A 19,162-nucleotide genomic window follows, 5' to 3' on the forward strand; every position below is an offset into this window, starting at 1 on the left:
TCAGCAACATTTTATAATGCATGGTACAGGAAGAGAAAAAAAATTACTGAAGACCTCAAAAGAGCTTTCATTTATGTGACTTCTATCAATCCACATCTACTATACCAGAAATGAAAACAAAAAATTTTTAAACAGTGATGATGTAATTACATGTCATGTAGCCTCTCAAAAACTCCACTGTATAATCATGAGAAAATCAGTGAAAAAGACAAGTAACATGTTTGTATCATTATGACTACAGTTTTAAACTTGCAGACCTATCCCCTAAAAGGGTCTTGGGGTTCCCCAACCACCCTTTGAGAACTGCTGGATTAGAGATGAACTCTGGAGTCAAAATCCCTTGGTTGAGCTTTGATTTTGCTGTGTACTTAACCTCTATAGCTTGGTGTTATCTTCTGAAATGGGCTAATAATTATATTTCACAGAGTTGATATTATGATTAAATAAAGTCTTCATGAAAGTGCTTGAGAGCATCTAATACTAAATAAATATTACCTAGTATTATATATCTACCTCTTTTTTTTTTTTTTTTGAGACAGAGCCCAGGCTGGAGTGCAGTGGTGCAATCTCGGCTCACTGAACTTCTGCCTTCTGGGTTCAAGTGATTCTCCTGCCTCAGCCTCCTGAGTAGCTGGGACTACAGGCTTGCACCATCACACCCAGCTAGTTTTTGTAATTTTAGTAGAGACAGGGTTTCACTATATTGGCCAGGCTGGTCTCGAACTCTTGACCTCAAGTGATCTACCTGTCTTGGCCTCCCAAAGTGCTGGGATTACAGGCATGAGCTACCACGCCTGGCCTATCTCATTCTTTTTAAAATCTAAATATTATTGCATTGTATCAATGTATAATATATACATCACCTACTAATTTGTATTGAGAAGGGCTTCAGTCTTTTGCTACCATATGATTCAGTAAGGCAGGCAGAGATTCAGAGTTTTGTTGGGAAATTCATCGTAAGTCAGTAACACAGGTTGGACTCTAATGCAGGGTCTGGGCTGTCAGCAGGTCCCTTCCACATGAGCTGCCCATGGGGAGTCTTTGAATCCCTAGCCCAGTTTCCAATCTCTGCTTCCATGGCAGACACTCAGGACTCCCTCTCCTAAATTTACTATTTGTTTAATAATGCTTTATTGAGAAATAATCCACATACCATAAAGTTCACCCTTTAAAAATGTACAATTCATTAGTTTTTAAATACATTTATAGAGGTGTGCATCTATCACCACTATCTCATTTCAGGACATTTTTATCACCCCAATAAGAAACTCTATACTCATTAGGAGTCATTCCCACTTCTCCTCCCCAGCCCCTGGGACCCACTAATCTACTTTCCCTCTCTATAGATTTGCTTATTCTGAATATTTTATATAAAAGGAGTTATGTAACATGTAGCCTTTTGTGTTTGGCTTCTTTCACTTACTGTAATTTTTTCAAGGTTCATTCATGTTGTAGCATGAATCTGTTCACTCCTTTTTGTTACAAAATAATATTTCATTGTATGGATATACCCCATGTTGTTTGTCCATTATCAGTTAATGGACATTGGGTTGTTTCCCCTTTGGGGTCGTTGTGAATAATATTGCTATGGACATTCATGTACAAATTTTTTTGTGGAAGTACATTTATATTTCTCTTGGTATATACTAGGAGTAGATTGTTGGTCAATAATCTTAACTTTCTTCTGAACTTTAAGAGGAATTTGGCCGGGCGGGGTGGCTCAAGCCTGTAATCCCAGCACTTTGGGAGGCCGAGACGGGCGGATCACGAGGTCAGGAGATCGAGACCATCCTGGCTAACACGGTGAAACCCCGTCTCTATTAAGAAATACAAAAAACTAGCCGGGCGAGGTGGCGGGCGCCTGTAGTCCCAGCTACTCGGGAGGCTGAGGCCGGAGAATGGCGTAAACCCGGGAGGCGGAGCTTGCAGTGAGCTGAGATCCGGCCACTGCACTCCAGCCTGGGTGACAGAGCGAGACTCCGTCTCAAAAAAAAAAAAAAAAAAAAAAAAAGAGGAATTGCCATATTGTTTTCCAAACTGGCTGCATTCCTACCAGCAATGTACAAAGGTTCCAATTTATCTGCTTCTTTTTTTTTTTTTTTTTTTGGTTTTTTTTTTTTTGAGACGGAGTCTCGCTTTGTCGCCCAGACTGGAGTGCAGTGGCACCATCTCGGCTCACTGCAAGCTCCGCCTCCTGGCCATTCTCCTGCCTCAGCCTCGGAATAGCTGGGACTACAGGCACGCACCACCACGCCCGGCTAATTTTTTTGTTTTTGTTTTTGTTTTGTTTTGTTTTGTTTTGTTTTTTTGAGACGGAGTCTCACTCTGTCGCCCAGGCTGGAGTGCAGTGGCGCGATCTCGGCTCACTGCAAGCTCCGCCTCCCGGGTTCACGCCATTCTCCTGCCTCAGCCTCCCGAGTAGCTGGGACTACAGGCGCCCACAACCGCGCCCGGCTAATTTTTTGTATTTTTAGTAGAAACGGGGTTTCACCGTGGTCTCGATCTCCTGACCTTGTGATCCGCCCGCCTCGGCCTCCCAAAGTGCTGGGATTACAGGCGTGAGCCACCGCGCCCGGCCATTTTTTGTATTTTTAGTAGAGACGGGGTTTCACCGTGTTAGCCAGGCTGGTCTCGATCTCCTGACCTCGTGATCCGCCCGCCTCGGCCTCCCAAAGTGCTGGGATTACAGGCGCGAGCCACCGCGCCCGGCTATCTGCTTCTTTATCAACACTTATTATCCACCTTTTTGACTATAGCTATTCCAGTGGGTGTGAAGTGGTACAGTATCTCATTGTGGTTTTGATTTGCATTCCCCTAATGACTAATGATGTTGAACAAGTTTACATATGCTTACTAATGATATATATATCTTTTATATATATATATATATGGAGAAATATATAGGAGGAATGCCTATTCAGACCCTTTGCCCATTTTTTCAATTGGGTTATTTGTCTTCATATTGTTGAGTTTTAAGAGAACTTTGTATGTTCCAGATTAAAGTCCCTTATCAGATATACACTTTTTAAATGTTTTCTCCCATTCTGTAGGTTGACTTTTCACATTCTTTTTTTTTTTTCTTTTTTTTTGAGATAGAGTTTCACTCTTGTCACCTAGGCTGGAGTGCAATTGTATGGTCTCAACTCATGCAACCTCCTCCTCCCGGGTTCAAGCAATTCTCCCGCCTCAGACTCCCGAGTAGCTGGGATTACAGGCGCCTGCCACCACGCCCGGCTAATTTCTGTGTTTTTAGTAGATATGGGGTTTCACCATGTTGGCCAGGCTGGTCTGGAACTCTTGACCTTGTGATCTGCCTGCCTCGGCCTCCCAAAGTGCTAGGATTACAGATGTGAGACACCACGCCTGGCCACAGAACTTTATTATTTTTTTAGAGACAGGGTAGGGTCCCTGTCACCCAGGCTGGAGTGCACTGGCATGGTCATAGCTCACTGTAGCCTCCAACTCCTGGGCTCAAGTGATTCTCCTGCCTCAGCCTTCCAAGTAGCTGAGACTACAAGTATGCACCATAACACCAAGTTAATCCAAAAGAACTTTTAGAAGGCAGTCCCTTACTGGCAAAGTACTTCCTGACTTCAGGAAGAAAATATCAATGGAGCAATCCAGAAAAAGGGCTCTTGTTGCCCAGGCCTTCTTGCTGTACAACCAAAAGGCTGGCAGCTGGTACTCATCTTTTCCACTCAAGGCTCAGGGGTTAGCAGCTTTATATATAATGGCAGCCCCTATCATAAACTGAACTGTATTTGCACAAAATAGCAGAGTTAGCCTGTCTCTTCCTGCCTTATATCCTGGTGCTCACTTCTTGTTCTTACTAATACAATATCCTTTGTGACAGAATAGGGCACTTTTCCAGAATAGGGCACTTCTGTCTGCATTAAAAAGTTGATGAGGTAGGGTTGGGCGTGGGGTTCACATCTGTAATCCCAGCACTTTGAGAGGCTGAGGCGAGTGGAAGCCTTGAGCTCAGGCATGCGATAAGTAATAATCACATCATGGACTGTATGCCTTTCTTATAGCAGTCCTGTACCCACATAAAAGCTTCATTTTCAATATGAGATTAAAAGGTATTTTGCAAAAAGTGCAATGTTTTCATACCTGCTGGCATTAAGTGCAGGCGGATCACAAGGCCAGGAGTTCAAGACCAGCCTGGCCAATATGGTGAAACCGTCTCTACTAAAAATACAAAAATTAGCCAGGCGTGATGGTGGGTGCCTGTAATCCCAGCTACTTGGGAGGCTGAGGCAGGACAATTGCTTGAACCCGGGAGGTGGAGGAGGTTGCAGTGAGCCAAGATCATGCCACTGCACTCCAGCTTGGGCGACAACAACAAAACTCCGTATCAAAAACAAAACAAAACAAAAACCTCGAGAACTGCAAGAGATTACTTTTTACTGCTATACATAATTTACTCAAGAGACAAACTGCTCACAAAGAGATGATTAGCATCATGTGGCATTTTTTTTCTTTTTATTTTTTTGAGACGGAGTCTCACTCTCACCCAGGTTGGAGTGCAGTGGCGTGATCTTGGCTCACTGCAAGCTCCGCCTCCTGGGTTCACGCCATTCTCCTGCCTCAGCCTCCCGAGTAGCTGGGACCACAGGTGCCCGCCACCACGCCCGGCTAATTTTTTGTATTTTTAGTAGAGACGGAGTTTCACCGTGTTAGCCAGGATGGTCTCGATCTCCTGACCTCGTGATCTGCCCGCCTCGGCCTCCCAAAGTGCTGGGATTACAGGCGTGAACCGCATCATGTGGCATTTTAAGCAGATACTCCCAATACTTGAGGCTCATCAAAATAACAGGAGCTAGCTACAAAATTATTACAGTAGTACAGCACTACTGTTAACTTTATGCGGTTGTGATTAATACTGCACCTGTATGTTTATATTTTTCTTAAATGCGAATGGCACCATGTAAAGTCTCTTAAGTGTTTGTGAGCGTATGTTTTGATAGATTTTAACTTTTTATAATAGATTTGTGTATATTTTATGATACTAAATAAAATAGACTAGTATCTAGATATATTTTATGCATTCATATAATTTTCTTAATTTTTTTGATATGTCCATTCTCTATGGTTTGTGAATTATTATTATTATTATTATTATTAATTGAGACAGAGTTTCACTCTTGTTGCCCAGGCTGGAGTGCAATGGCGCAATCACAGCTCACTGCAACCTCTGCCTCCTGGGTTCAAGCAATTCTCCTGCCTTAGCCTCCCAAGTAGCTGGGATTACAGGTGTGTGCCACCACACCTGGCTAATTTTGTATTTTTAGTAGAGACGGGGTTTTGCCATGTTGCCCAGGCTTGTCTCGAACTTCTGAGCCCAAGTAATCTTCCTGCCTCGGCCTCCCAAAGTGCTGGGATTGCAGGTGTGAGCCACTGCACCTGGCCAAAATTTTTCAAATTGTTGCAAATCTAAAAAGTTTTTCCAATGCATTTATCTTTAAAAATTTACATATAAAAATCCACGGTTCAAATCCATGCCACTCAAGCCTGTGTTGTTCAAAGGCCAACTGTATCTTCTTTTTTTAAACAATTTATTTATTTATTTATAGAGACAGGGTCTTGCTTTGTCACCCAGGCTGGATTGCAGTGGGGTGATCATAGCTCACTGCAGCCTCGAACTACTGGCTGAAGGGATCCACCTACCTCAGCCTTCTGAGTAGCTGGGATTTCGGATGCATGCCACCACACCTGGCTAAGTTTTATTTTTAGTAGAGACAGGGCCTTGCTATGTTGTTCAGGCTCATCTTGAACTTCTAGCTTCAAGTGATCCTCCCATCTTGGCCTCCCAAAGTTTTGGGATTACAGGCATGAGCCACCACACCCAGCCTCAACTATATTTTCTTAATTTCATTTATTGATTGTTCATTGCTAGTATATAGAAAAATGATAATTTTTGTATATTGATCTTATATTCTGTAACTTTGTCCAACTTGTTTATCAGTTCTAACAGTATTTGTGTGTGTGTGTATATGTGTGTATGTGTATGTGTATTCATTAGGATTTTCCATTTACAAGATCACGTCATCTGTGGATGTAGTTTTACTCTTCTTTCCAATCTGGTTGGCTTTTATTTCTTTTTCTTGCTTAAATGCCCTAGCTTGACCCTCTAGTACAATGTTGAACAGAATGGCAAGAGTGAACATACTTGTCTTGTTCCTGATCTTGGTGGGAAAACACCCAGTTGTTCACCTTTAAGTATGATGTTAACTGTGGATTTGTGTAGATGGACGTTATCAGGTTGAGAAAGTTCCCTTCTATTCCTAGTTGAGTGTTTTTATTATGAAAGAGTGTTGGGGCTGGGCACGGTGGCTCACGCCTGTAATCCCAGCACTTTGGGAGGCCGAGGCGGGCAGATCACAAGGTCACGAGACCATCCTGGCCAACATGGTAAAACCCCGTCTCCACTAAAAATACAAAAATTAGCTGGGTGTGGTGGTACGTGTCTGTAGTCCCAGCTTCTCGGGAGGCTGAGGCCAGAGAATTGCTTGAACCTGGGAGGCAGAGGTTGCAGTGAGTGTTGAATTTTGTTAAATGCTTTTTCTGTACCTATTGAAATGATCATGTGATTTTTGTACTTTATTCTATTAACATGGTATGTTACATTGATTGACTTTTGTGTGTTAAACAATCCTGCAATACTGGGATAAATCCCACTTGGTCAAAATGTGTAATACTTTTTACGTTGCTGTATTTGTTTTGCTAGCATTTTATTGAAGATTTTAATATATATATATGTATATATATACACATACATATATATATTAAAAAAATTCAATAAGGGATATTGGTTGATAGTTTAGATTTCTTATGATATTTTTGTCTGGTTTTGGTTACAGAGTTCTACTGGCCTCAAAGAATGAAGCTAGCTGGGCCTGGACTTCTCTTCATTGGAAGTTTTTTTTTTTTTTTTCCAGACAGGGTCTCCCTCTGTCACCCAGACTAGAGTGCAATGGTGCAATCACTGCTCACTGTAGCCTCACCCTTCTAGGCTCCATCAATCCTCCCATCTCAGCCTCCTGAGCAGCTGGGACTGCAGATGTGCACCACCATGCTTGGCTAATTTTTGTGGGGTCTTTTTGTTTGTTTTTTATTGTATTGATGAAGTTTCGCCATGTTGGCCAGGCTGGTCTTGAACTCCTGGGCTCAAGTGATCCTCCCGCCTCAGCCTCCCAAAGTAATGGGATTACGGGCATAAGCCATCATGCCCAGCCAGAAGTTTTTTGATTGTTAATTAAATCACCTTATTTGTTGTAGGTCTACCTGGGTTTTCCATTTTTTCTTTCTTTCTTTTTTTTTTTTTTTTTGGAAATAAAGTCTCACTCTGTCACCCAAGTTGCAATGCAGTGGCACTATCATAGCTTACTGTAATCTCAGATTCCTAGGCTCAAGTGATCCTCCTGCTTCAGTCTCCAAAGTAGCCACAGGCATGTGCCACCATGCCCAAGTATTTTTTTTTTTTAGAGATAAGGTCTTATTATGTTGCCCAGGCTGGTCTAAAACTCCTGGTCTCAAGCAATCCTCCTGCCTCAGCACCCCCAAAGAACCAGGATTACAGGTGTGACCCACCATGCCTGGACTCCATTTTTTTCTTAAGTCAGTTTCAGTAATTTGTGTCTTTCTAGGCATTTGTTGATTTTATCTAGGTTGGCATACAATTGTTCATAGTACTTAGATTGGTAGGGATATCCCTCTTTCTTTTTTCTTTTTTTGAGAGATAGGGTCTTGCTCTGCTGTCCAGACAGGAGTGCAGTGGTGTGATCATGACTCACTGCAGCTTCGACCTACTGGGTTCAAGCAATCCTCCTGCCTCAGCCTCCCAAGTAGCTGGGACTACATACTCGTGCCACCACACCAAGCTAATTTTTGTATATATATACATTTTTTTTTTTTTGGTAGAGAGAGGGTTTCACTGTATTGTCCAGGCTGTCTACTTCCTTAAGGTAGATTAGGTTACTGATTTGGAGTCTTTTATCAAAAAAATAAGCATTTAGAGCTATAAATTTCCTTCTAAGCACTGTTTTAGCTGCATCCTATATGTTTTAGTATGTCGTGTTTTCCTTTTCCCTCATCTCAAAGCATTTCTAGCTTTTCTAGTGATTTATTCTGTGACTCGTTTGCTTATTAGGAGCTTGTAGTTTAATTTCCACATATTTGTGAATTTCTCAAATTTCCCTTTGTTTTGATTTCAGAGACCATACACTGTATGATTTCAATCTTTTTAAATTTACTGAGGCTTGTTTTATGACCTAAGATATGGTCTATCCTGGAGAATATTCTATGTATCCTTAAGAAAAAAATCATTCTGTTGTTGTTGACAGAATGTCCTATAGATGTGTGTTGTGTCTAGTCGGTTTCTACTGCCTCTCTTAAAGTGGAAGCAGGGTAGTTAGTTCGTGTTATACCCTAATACTCCACTTCTACTCAGTCTTCCCTCTGAGGTCAAGAAGCTAGTATGCTTCAATTATCATTATCATCATCATCATCATCATCATCATCATCATCATCAGTCAATACTTACATAGCACATCCAGGCACTCTTCTAAGCACTTTCCATAAAATCACTCATTCAATCCCACCATATGCTCACCTTTGTACCCCAAGCAGCTGTTCCTCACTATACATGGAGCTCCCCTCACCCTGCCGGGTCTGAGTCCACTCATTCTCAGACTTCTTTTCCTTTTGTGCCTTCACGCAGTTACAGCAGCCACAGGGATCATGACTCTCAGGAGGTGTGTCTTCTGGGTATTTGTTTCTTCTAACTGCATCAATGTAAGCTGCAAAGCAACAGCCCTTCCATTAGGTCTCCATCTGACCCTGAAAATCAACTTTGCAACCTGCCTTAGCTCTCTGGGAGGCTGCTCCTAAGCATGAGAAGGTAAGTGTGATGGCCAGGGGTAGGGATGTCATGCTGACTTTGTCATACAAAGCTGAATAAACATCTGTTTCTCTGTGGTCCATGGTCAGAAGAGACACTGCTCGTAAAATAGTATTTTTTGTTGCAGTTCCTCCCACCTCTAAGATTTAAAGTAGAGAGGAGTTCGATTCTTTCACACTAACAATTATAGAACTAATATATACCAAGGAACTTGGCTAGATCAAGGGGGCAGATGGGTAAGACCTGCTCCTGACCACAAAGAGGTTAGTTTAATGCAAGCTTGTCCAACCCGCGGCCCACAGGTGGCATGCGGCCAAGCACGGCTTTGAGCTCAACATAAATTCGTAAACTTTTTTCGAGCATTATGAGATGTGTTTTTGAAATTTTATTTTTAAGCTCATCAGCTGTCATCAGTTATTTAGTCATCAGTTAGTGTATTTTATGTGTAGCCCAAGACAATTCTTCCAATGTGGCCCAGGGAAGCCAAAAGACTGGATACCCCTGGTTTAAAGGGAGAAGATTCAATAACAACACCTGCAGAATGTAAAGAGGGTCATAAGCAATCCAGTCAAAAGGGGCAGAGCACTCATGTCTTCTCGGAGGACCTGGGAAAGGCTTTAACAACATCTTTCTTCCGCTTAACATCCCTCAGCTACCTCCACCCACTGCTCCTGGACACTCTTCCTGTAAGTCAGCCTGGCTAACTCCAATGCATCCTTCTTGTCACCATTTGTAACACTCTCTGCAAGAAACCTCCCTTGACAGCCAGTCTGCGTTAGGTGCCTTGTCAGTGTGCTCTCCAAATCCCTGATCTTGCTGTGTAGCCCAGGCCGTTTTGTATTACTAGTCCGTTTTGTAATTGGCTGTTCAGTCGTCAAACTCTCAGAGGGCTGCTAGTTTTGTAAGCTAAGGGACCCCTGTCAGTCAAATCCCCGCTGCAGAATCAGCATAATGCGGGGCACGCAATAGGTATTGGATCAATACTTTTTGCCTGACTGTAGGGTGGAAAAGGCTGGTCCTGATGCCGGCTGGAGCGACATGTTCAAACAGGGACTGAAGGTCAGGTGGCCCAGTTAGGCGGAATATATGGGCCAGGTTAGCAAGCTTCAGAGAGACGGCAGCACCCCCACGGGCCCTCCAGTCACCCTGGCACGGGCGGGGCCTGACCGCTGCGGGCCCTGGGCGGGGCACGGGCGGGGGCGGGGCTGGGGGGCCGGAGGCAACAAGTCGTCACCGGTGACTCTGGGTTTGCGGACCCAGCTTCCCTACCCCATCCGCAACCCTACTCAGGCTCAGCATCTTCTCACAGGCCTCCATCCATCACCTCAGACCCAGGATCTCAGCCCTTGTGCGTCTTCAGGATCCTCATCCCTGATCTCCCCCGAACGCCGCCCTATCCCTCCTTCAGGCGGGGACCTAATACCTTCCGTCCAGCGCTCCCCGCTGCCCAGAGTCGCCGCCATATCGGTTCCCAATCTGCAGGTCCGCCGAACCTCCCCCGCGCCCGAGGCTGAAAGAGAAGGGGGCGCGGAGCGCGGGGCACGCTGGTCATTGTAGTCCAGTCCGTAGGAGTTCCCGGGGCACTGGACTACAACTCCCGGCAGGCTCTGCGCCGGAGTCCGTGGGAGATGCAGAGAAGTGCTTCGACCTTCGTCAGAAGACCTGTGGAAGAGTGTTGCTGCTAGCTGCCTGCAGCACGGCTCTTGGCTTTTCCTCATTTGTAGAGTTGGGATAGTGGCTTCGGCCCTGCCTAACCCTAGGGACATCCAAGGAGGGGCGACTGAAGTCCTGCCTGTAAAGGGCTTCGCAAACTATAGGCTAGAGGGTGACAGTATGACTATTGTGCTCGTCAGGGATGTCTTTCTGAAGCATACGCTAAGGCCTGTTCTGTGTAGTCAGTGGTAGGCCCTGGAGATTCAGAGATGGGTTTGGGGGATGCCGAATCCAGCCTTTGGAAGCTTAAGAGTCAAGAAAATAGAAAAGTGATGTAGATTTATGGGGTTGGAGGGCAATCTAGGTATGCCCCTACTGCCCCAGCTCCTCAGGCACTGGACGTCAGAGGGTGTCGGGGTGGAGAAAGAAGACATGGAAAGGTATTGGGGCCGGCATTAAGAGCCTCCATCTTTGCTGTTCCTGTCCTTCCTCCAACTCATCCTACTCCAACACCCCTCTGACACTTTTCTTCTCTCTTCCAGCCCAGTTGTCTCTTTAGCCCATTCCTTTCTTTTCTGAAGGGCCAGACACTGAGATTAGTAAAAAGCAAATGAGGAAATAAATATTCTTGCTGTTTCCCATCCAGATATGGATGGAGCCTAGCAAAGAATAAAAGCAACTCTTTCTTCATAGGTGGATGGCTACAGTTCATCCCCGAACAAAAAATTACCCAGAATTCACTGAGGTCTTACCCAAGAAGACCAAATCAATCATGATATCAACTAGCACCTACTTAGGCAGTTGGGGAGAGATGTATATTCCTGGACATAAACTTGGAAGGGTAAAAGCACCAGAGGGCATGCAGTTCCAGCCCTTTCCTACAGTCACGGCCCTGGCATCACTGACATCTTGCCCACTTAAGAACTCAGAGAATGGCTGGGTGCAGTGGCTTACACCTGTAATCCCAACACTTTGGGTGGCCGAGGCGGGCGGATCACGAGGTCAGGAGATCGAGACCATCCTGGCCAATATGGTGAAACCCCATCTCTACTAAAAAGACACACATTAGCTGGGCGTGGCGGCATGTGCCTGTAGTCCCAGCTACTCGGGAGGCTGAGGCAGGAGAATCGCTTGAACCTGGCAGGCAGAGGTTGTAGTGAACCAAGATCGCACCACTGCACTCCAGCCTGGGCGACGGAGTGAGACTGTGTCAAAAAAACAAAAACAAAAAAAACTCAGAACAAGGCCTTTCAAGTGGAAAAAGCACTGGCCTGGAAGTTGTATAGGTGTTATATTAATAGTTGGGGTTTTGCCACAAATCATTGCATGATCCTAAACAACTCCTTTTTCCTTCTTCTTTGGCCTCAGTCTCCTCACCTATAAAATGAGAAGGTTGGATTCAATTAGTAATTTTTGCTTGTTAGTTTTTTGAGATGGAGTCTCACTTTGTCACCAGGCTGGAGCGCAGTGGCGTAATCTCGGCTCACTGCAACCTCTGACTCCCTGGTTCAAGCGATTCTCCTGCCTCAGCCTCCCAAGTAGCTGGGACTACAGGCACATGCCACCATGCCCAGCTAATTTTTGTGGTTTTGGTAGAGACGGAGTTTCACCATGTTGGCCATAATGGTCTCGATCTCCTGACCTTGTGATCTGCCCGCATTGGCCTCCCAAAGTAGTGGGATTACAAGCGTGAGCCACCGCGCCCAGCCTCAATTAGTAGTTTTTAAATTGGGGAATTCTTAAGGCTCAATGTGCAGATGTCTCTGGAATCTTCTATTGAGGAGTGGGAGTGGGGAGGAAGGCATAGCAGGGAAGGCACTAGCACCTCACCCTTCTTCAATCAAAGCAGCTCTGCTTTTTTCTGTTTTGTATTTTGTGGTCTACTAAAGGAAAGAAAACCCACATGTTTGAAAACTACCAAACTAGTTGACCACTAAAAGCTTGTGTCATTTGTAATATCAATTTCTCCTGGAGCACTTGAAGACAGTGTTCTTTCCTCACCCTCACCCCCATAAGCACTGAGAAAGTAACAGTTATCTAGAAATTTGGTCATTTTCACTTAATTTAGGAGGAGGAATTTAACATAGTGATTAAAAAATCTGCATAGGATTGCCGTAGGATATAATAAGATAATGCTTGTAAAGCTGTTAGCACCTCATCTGGCATGTAGTATGTGTTTAATAAATGCTGGCCACTTATAGACTGGCTCAGAGGAAGAGAAAACATTTTTTACTGTTTGACATTGTAAATTAGGAGTGAAGGGGTTGTATATGGGGCATATCATAAGGTCCTGGATATGACTAACTGGACCCCATTCCTGTCTATCTGGCAATGATTACCTGCAAATAAGACAAGAAGCAAAACACTGCCAAAAAGGGCTGGGAAACTGCTTGTCCATGCACCCTAAACCCTGAATCTGGCCACTAAAACTGGTGATTTTCTCCCTTTCAAAAAGAGAAGATGGCAAAAGTGAACTAGTATGAGAAGGTTTTGGGTCGTCCTAAATCCAATGAATTATGGATGTCCTTAAACTTGAGAGGCAAAGGAGGCCCTGGAACCATGAGATGAGTCAAAAGCTCCGTTCTGGGACATTGAACCTATGACCAGCTAACTAATCCAGGCAGCAATGTGCTCACAGAAGGCTGGATCCTGAAGGTCCCACTTGTGCTCTGCAGCCGAGGGACCTGATCAGGGACATCCACCAGGTGGTTGAATATAAAAAGGAAGTTCTTCTGGTTTGGGGAGGCTAGACCGCCTGCTCTAGAAGATGGACAACTGAGGGTGGGATGGACCTCAGAGTCCGGGGGCACAGGGAAAAGGTCTGGAGGTACTACCTGGAGATGTTAAAATACCGTGAAGTCAGAGGCGTTTGGCTGAGAGTGGGCTGTTAGAGCACTGCAGGGGTTAACTGGATTGAGAAGAGGAACTATGAATTATAAGACTATTTAGGAGCAGAGTCTAGGCTCAGGAGTATTGAACAAGATTTGGGAAGGTGGGGCCTCTTCCCAAATCTTAGCTGCTTTCTGGTAGCTAAGCATCATCTCTCCTCATCATCTGAAACCTCACATCCCCTTCTTTTCCAGACTTCTTTTCATTTGCTTCTAGCACAGTAACAACAATGGTTTATCATTATGACCTTCTTAAATATTGCCAAGTATGCACATGTATTCTTCAGTTCGTTTACACCTCAACTAACACTTCCGGATGAATTTTTGTATGATTGCATCACTTGGACTAATGCGCAACTCTAAAGCTCAACATTGAGAATACTTCTGTGCCAGTTTCTGCTTAAACTCATCAACTAGTCAGCAAAAGTAATCCTCACTGTAAAGTTCAATTTCTGTGTTTTGTAAAAGAGGAAACTGTGGGCCCAAAGAGTACAGGATGGGGATGCCAGTCGAAAAAGACCTGCGGGAAGAGTGAGAGGGTAACTGGGAAGGAGATAAGGGAAGAGAAATTGGGGTCTCCAAGGCAGTTCTCAAAGAGGAGGTAGATGTGGAAAGAAGTTTGAAGAGGAGAGAAAGGAGGACATCCACAAACCCAGGAAAAGACTGGTGGACATAATCACACGGTGTTTTCCAGCACATTCAAATTGAATAGAGTAGTACTAGCTGGGCTTGGGGAAACTGTGTGCCAGAACTAGGTCAAGGGGGCCTGCAACTATCCTTCATCTACTAAACCATTTTACCTTAGGGCCAGCCTCAGGTTTCTCTCGGTTTTCTCCACTTTATTTTTTTGAGACAGGGTCTTATTCTGTTGCGTGGGTTGGAGTGCAGTGGCTCTATCACAACTCACTGCAGCTTTGGTCTCTTGGGCTCAAGCGATCCTCCCACCTCAGCCTCCCGAGTAGCTGGGACCACAGGCACATGCCACTATGCCCAGCTTTTTTTTTTTTTTTTTTTTTAGATGTGGTATCTCACTATGTTACCCAGGCTGGTCTGGAACTCCTGGGTTCAAGTGATCCTGCCCCCGGGGACTTCCCAAGTGTTGGGATTACAGGCATGAGTCACCATGCCCAGCCTCCACTTACTTACGTATTGAACAGTAGTGGATTCTTGCTGGTGATACTGAGGTTTGTCCTGTGCCCTATATGGTTGAGATGCTGCCCCATCCAGCCCTAGAAGAAAGAAGCTGAGTAAATGATCCCACTGGGCCTGTGTGTCTGAGCTGGTTTATTGGTTGCCCTCCCATAGGATGGGGGAAGAAATGAGAGAAGGACATTCTGCAGCAAGCCCCCCATCCCCACCATCTGTTCCTGTTTAAGGACCATGTAGTCCTGTGTGAGAAAAGGGAGGAAATCATCTTGTAAACAATCATCATCCTGTTGTCTAGAAATGAAGGAAGAGAGGGTTTCAGAGAAGCTGCAAGGGCTGCAGAAGGCTGCACTCAGATTTCCTGTCAGAGGTGGGGTCTCGAATTTGCATAAATAGTAGGCTCCTCCAGGAGAAACCTCTCTACTAGAATTTGCTCCAGAGCAGAATTCAGCATTAAATTCATCCTCAACCCTTTCCCAAAGGAAAGAGTTACTTAGCAACAGGAAAATCCACATGGCTCATGTGGTAGTGTCAGGGTACAGTGTCAGTGTCAGAGTAAAATCCTTTCAATCTCATAGATTATTAATACCAGTTCTCTCCCTCTTCCCCCACATATAAATACCTTATGACTAACAGCTTATATATGCAGGTCATTGCCCAGAGTCAGAGGAAAATGTGTGGTTTTATAATGAAGATGTCAGCTGAGTTACCTAGAGTGAAGCCCCATGTCCTTGACCTGATTAGTCCAGTATGATGAGCAGCTGAACTGAGTGCCCATGGCAGGCAGAATAACAACAGCACAAACAGAATCCTAGGCATTGTTATGTCATCTGAGGAGTTCCATCCCAATGGTGGATGTTGGACCAGAACTGGCTAGTAAGTCATGTGCTGTTGGCTGTGAGATTTAAATCAAATATATATGAATTATTTAAAAAATACTAGCCAAGTCTGGGCGCGGTGGCTCACGCCTGTAATTCCAGCACTTTGGAAGGCTGAGGTGGCCGGATCACCTGAGGTCAGGAGTTCGAGACCAGCCTGCCCAACATAGTGAAACCCCGTCTCTACTAAAAATACAAAATTAGCCAGGCGTGGTGGCAGGCACCTGTAATCCCAGCTACTCAGGAGGCTGAGGAAGGAGACTTGCTTGAACCTGGGAGGCAGAGGTTGCAGTGAGTGGAGATCACACCATTGTACTCCAGTCTGGCCAACAAGAGTGAAACTCCATCTCAAAAAAAAAAAAAACAAAACAAAACTAGCCAGGTGTGGCTCACACCTGTAATCCCAGAAATTTGGGAGGCCGAGGTGGGAGGATCTCTTGAGCCCAGTAGTTTGTAACCAGCCTGAGCAATGTAGCAGGACCTCATTTCTACAAAAAATTTTTAAAAATTGGCTGGTCGTGGTGGCACATGTCTATAGTCCCAGCTACTTGGGAGGCTGAGGCAGGAGGATCATTTGAGCCCAGGAGTTTGAGGTTGCAGTGAGCTGTGATTGTGCCATGCCACTGCACTCCAGCCTGGGAGGCAGAGCCAGGCCCTGTCTTCCCTCCCCCACAAAAATACTGCAGTATTGCTTTCATAGGTTAGGTACCCCACAAAATAGACTCCGAGACACTGAGATTTGCGTACTAAAGGTTTCTTGGTGAGCACTCCTGGAACAACAGCTGTGAGGAGTAAGGGAAGCAGGAATGGGGGCCAGGTAATTGAGGCAGGGGGTCCAGGTCTTCATCCCCACTCCCAATCCCCACAGCCAATCATCAACCAGCTGTGAGTCCTCAGCAGCCAACAATCCCACAGCAGGGGAACAAGTGCCTTGATCCTGAAGTGGGACCTGGGTGCTGGTGACCTACTCCAAGCTGTCTGTTACAGTTGCTCACTTCCCAGGTATCTCCACATTTATTATCCCATTTTACCTAGTCACTAGCCTGTGAGGTAGCAATGGCCAGGTAGGACACCTTCTTCCCTGTTAATACACAGGAGAATTGGAACTCCTGAGAATGTGAAAGGCTTGTCCAGAGTCGCCTGCGACTTGTCTACCCAGAGTGATCTCTACTTAGCACATATTATTCATTTTTTCTTATGTCCAGAGTCTACAGAACTGTGGAATATAAGAATGAGAAAAGGTAGTGAAGGCCAAGTTGTCCAGCCAGCTCACTTTAAAACCCGCCAGGCACAGTAGCTCATGCCTGTAATCCCAGCACTTTTGGGAAGCCAAGGGAGGAGGATCACTTGAGCTCAGGAGTTTGAGATCAGCCTGGCCAACACGACAAGAGCCTGTCTCTACAAAAAATTTTTAAAAATTAACTAGGTGCAGTGGCTCATGCCAAGAGTCCCAGCTACTTAGGAGGCTGAGGTAGGAGGACTGGTTGAGCTCAGGAACTCAAGGCTGCAGTGAGCCATGATTGTACCACTGCACTCCAGCCTGGGAGATGGAGTGAGACCCTGTCTCAAAAAAAAAAAAAAGTAAAAATGTAAGAGAACAGGCTTGGAGGAGGGGGACAGTTTCACCCAAAGTCAACCTGCAAGTCTGTGGCAGAACCCAATCTTAGGACGAGATTTCCTTCACCCAAGAGCCAGTTTATATTACCTAGGAAGTGCTGGGCACAGTGTGTCACACAGGAGCTACAGGCATGGGCAGGTTACAGGCCCTGTCCTGGGAGATTTTAGAATACAGTAAGTTCTCTTCTTTTCTTTTTTTTTTTTTTCTTCTTTCTTTCTTTCTTTCTTTCTTTCTTTCTTTCTTTCTTTCTTTCTTTCTTTCTTTCTTTCTTTCTTTCTTTCTTTCTTTCTTTCTTTCTTTTTCTTTCTTTCCTTCCCTCCCTCCCTTCCTCTCTCTTTCTTTTCTTTCTCTCTCTCTTTTCTTTCTTTCTCTCTTCCTTCCTTCCTTCTTCCTCTTCCTTTGTTTTTTTTTCTTTCACACCTTACCCTGTCACCCAGGCTGGAGGAGAGTGGTGCAATCAACCATGGCTCACTGCAGCCTCTACCTCCCAGAAGCAAGTGATCCTCCTACCTCAGCCTCCTGAGTAGCTGGGACCACAGGTATGTGCCACTACACCTTGCTAATTTTTGTATTTTTTTGTACAGACAAGGGCTTGCCATGTTGCCCAGGCTGGTTGATATGGTTTGATTCTGTGTCTCCATCCAAATCCCATCCTGAATTGTAATCCCCATAATCCCCACGTGTCGAGGGAGGGATCAGGTGGGTGGTGATTGGATAATGGGAGTGGTTTCCTCCATGCTGTTCTCATGGTAGTGAGTTCTCACGAGATCTTATAGTTTTATAAGGCAGTTTTCCCTGATCTTGCTCACTCTTTCTCCTGCTGCCTTGTGAAGAAGGTGCCTGCTTCCCTTCCATTGTGATTGTAAGTTTCGTGAGGCCTCCCCAGCCATGTGGAACTGTGAGTCGACTAAACCTCTTTCCTTATAAATTACCCAGTATTTATTTACAGCAGTGTGAAAATGGTCTAATACACTTGTCGTGAACTCCTGCCTCAAGCGATCCTCCCACCTTGGCCTCCCAGAGTGCTGGGATTACAGGCATGTGCCACTATGCCCTGCTCACTAGGTTTCCACAGTCTCATTTTAATAGTTTTAATGAGACAGAGAAGATGAAACTTTTTGTTCTAGGCTGTCTCTCTCATCGCCTTGAGAAGCCCGAATCAGGAAAAAATAGCATATTGTTGCTTCAGAATGAGTAAGCAGTGTTCTCCCTATGTTCCAAACTGCCAATTAGCGGTACTTACAAAGTTAAATACTCCTGAAAGACACGCATGGATGACTCGTCCCTCAATTTTCCACAAGATTCATTTCCAAACTAATGTCATGGTAGACATGACTAAGAAAGCAGACACCTCCTTTCTTCTCCTCCTTCTCTTTAAATGACTTTCCAGTATTTCTACAATCTTTTATTCTATATCTAGGACACAAGATAACTGTTGTATGGGGTAAAGTGGGTGGGGTTTGTGTTGATGAAGTCACAGACCTATCTTCACCGCAAACCTTCCCAGTGTTTATCCCATAGCTAAGACCAAAGTGATGCATGTCTACCTGGGGGCAGGCAGAGGACATTTGTCCTCATCTCATTCACCTCTCCCCATTGGCATTTCCTAGTCAAAACTTTCTTGGTGATGACTGGTCACTGTTTACAGCCCCTCGTTTCTCTCCTCTATTAGAGTGGTTAGTCAGTCGCCTCAGCCCTACTAATAAGAATAAACCAGGTGATACTCTGGTTTCTCTTCAGATCATATAAATCTTTCACCTTTTACTAAAGATTCCTGTGGAGAGGAGCAACTTTGAGCTTTTAACTAAGTTTTTGAGGCTTTCTTTTAGCAGGGCTAGTATAAAGAAGAAGAAAACAAACAAACAAACAAACAAACAAACAAAATGACTGGGTGTGGTGGCTCACACCTGTAATCCCAGCAGTTTAGAAGGCTGAGGCAGGTGGATCACTTGAGGTCAGGAGTTCGAGACCAGCGTAACCAACATGGTAAAACCCCGTCACTACTAAAAAAGTACAAAAATTAGCCAGGCATGGTGGCACACACCTGTAGCTCCAGCTACTTGGGAGGCTGAACCAG

The 19,162-nt window shown here is 44.8% G+C and overlaps 1 protein-coding gene and 1 non-coding gene across 4 annotated transcripts in view; one reads left to right on the forward strand and one right to left on the reverse strand.

The window, feature by feature from the left end:
* DNAJC18 (DnaJ heat shock protein family (Hsp40) member C18) overlaps window positions 1-10,429 on the reverse strand; it is a 34,378-nt gene extending 23,949 nt beyond the window's left edge. For all 3 annotated transcript variants that reach the window (XM_015141004.3, XM_077937088.1, XM_077937087.1), the window contains exons 1-2: window positions 10,326-10,429; window positions 8,615-8,801 (exon numbers count right to left, since the gene is read on the reverse strand). In XM_015141004.3, coding sequence (XP_014996490.1) covers window positions 8,615-8,801; window positions 10,326-10,365 — 227 coding nt within the window. In that variant the 5' untranslated portion in view covers window positions 10,366-10,429. The remainder of the gene's footprint in view (window positions 1-8,614; window positions 8,802-10,325) is intronic.
* Window positions 10,430-18,805: 8,376 nt separating this feature from the next.
* LOC114679222 (U5 spliceosomal RNA) lies at window positions 18,806-18,921 on the forward strand. Its single transcript, XR_003730882.2, has one exon. It is a non-coding gene; the product is annotated as a U5 spliceosomal RNA (small nuclear RNA).
* The last annotated feature ends 241 nt before the right edge of the window (window positions 18,922-19,162 follow it).

This window comes from Macaca mulatta, chromosome 6 (assembly GCF_049350105.2).
Source record: "Macaca mulatta isolate MMU2019108-1 chromosome 6, T2T-MMU8v2.0, whole genome shotgun sequence".
In the NCBI taxonomy this organism is placed as follows: domain Eukaryota; kingdom Metazoa; phylum Chordata; class Mammalia; order Primates; family Cercopithecidae; genus Macaca; species Macaca mulatta.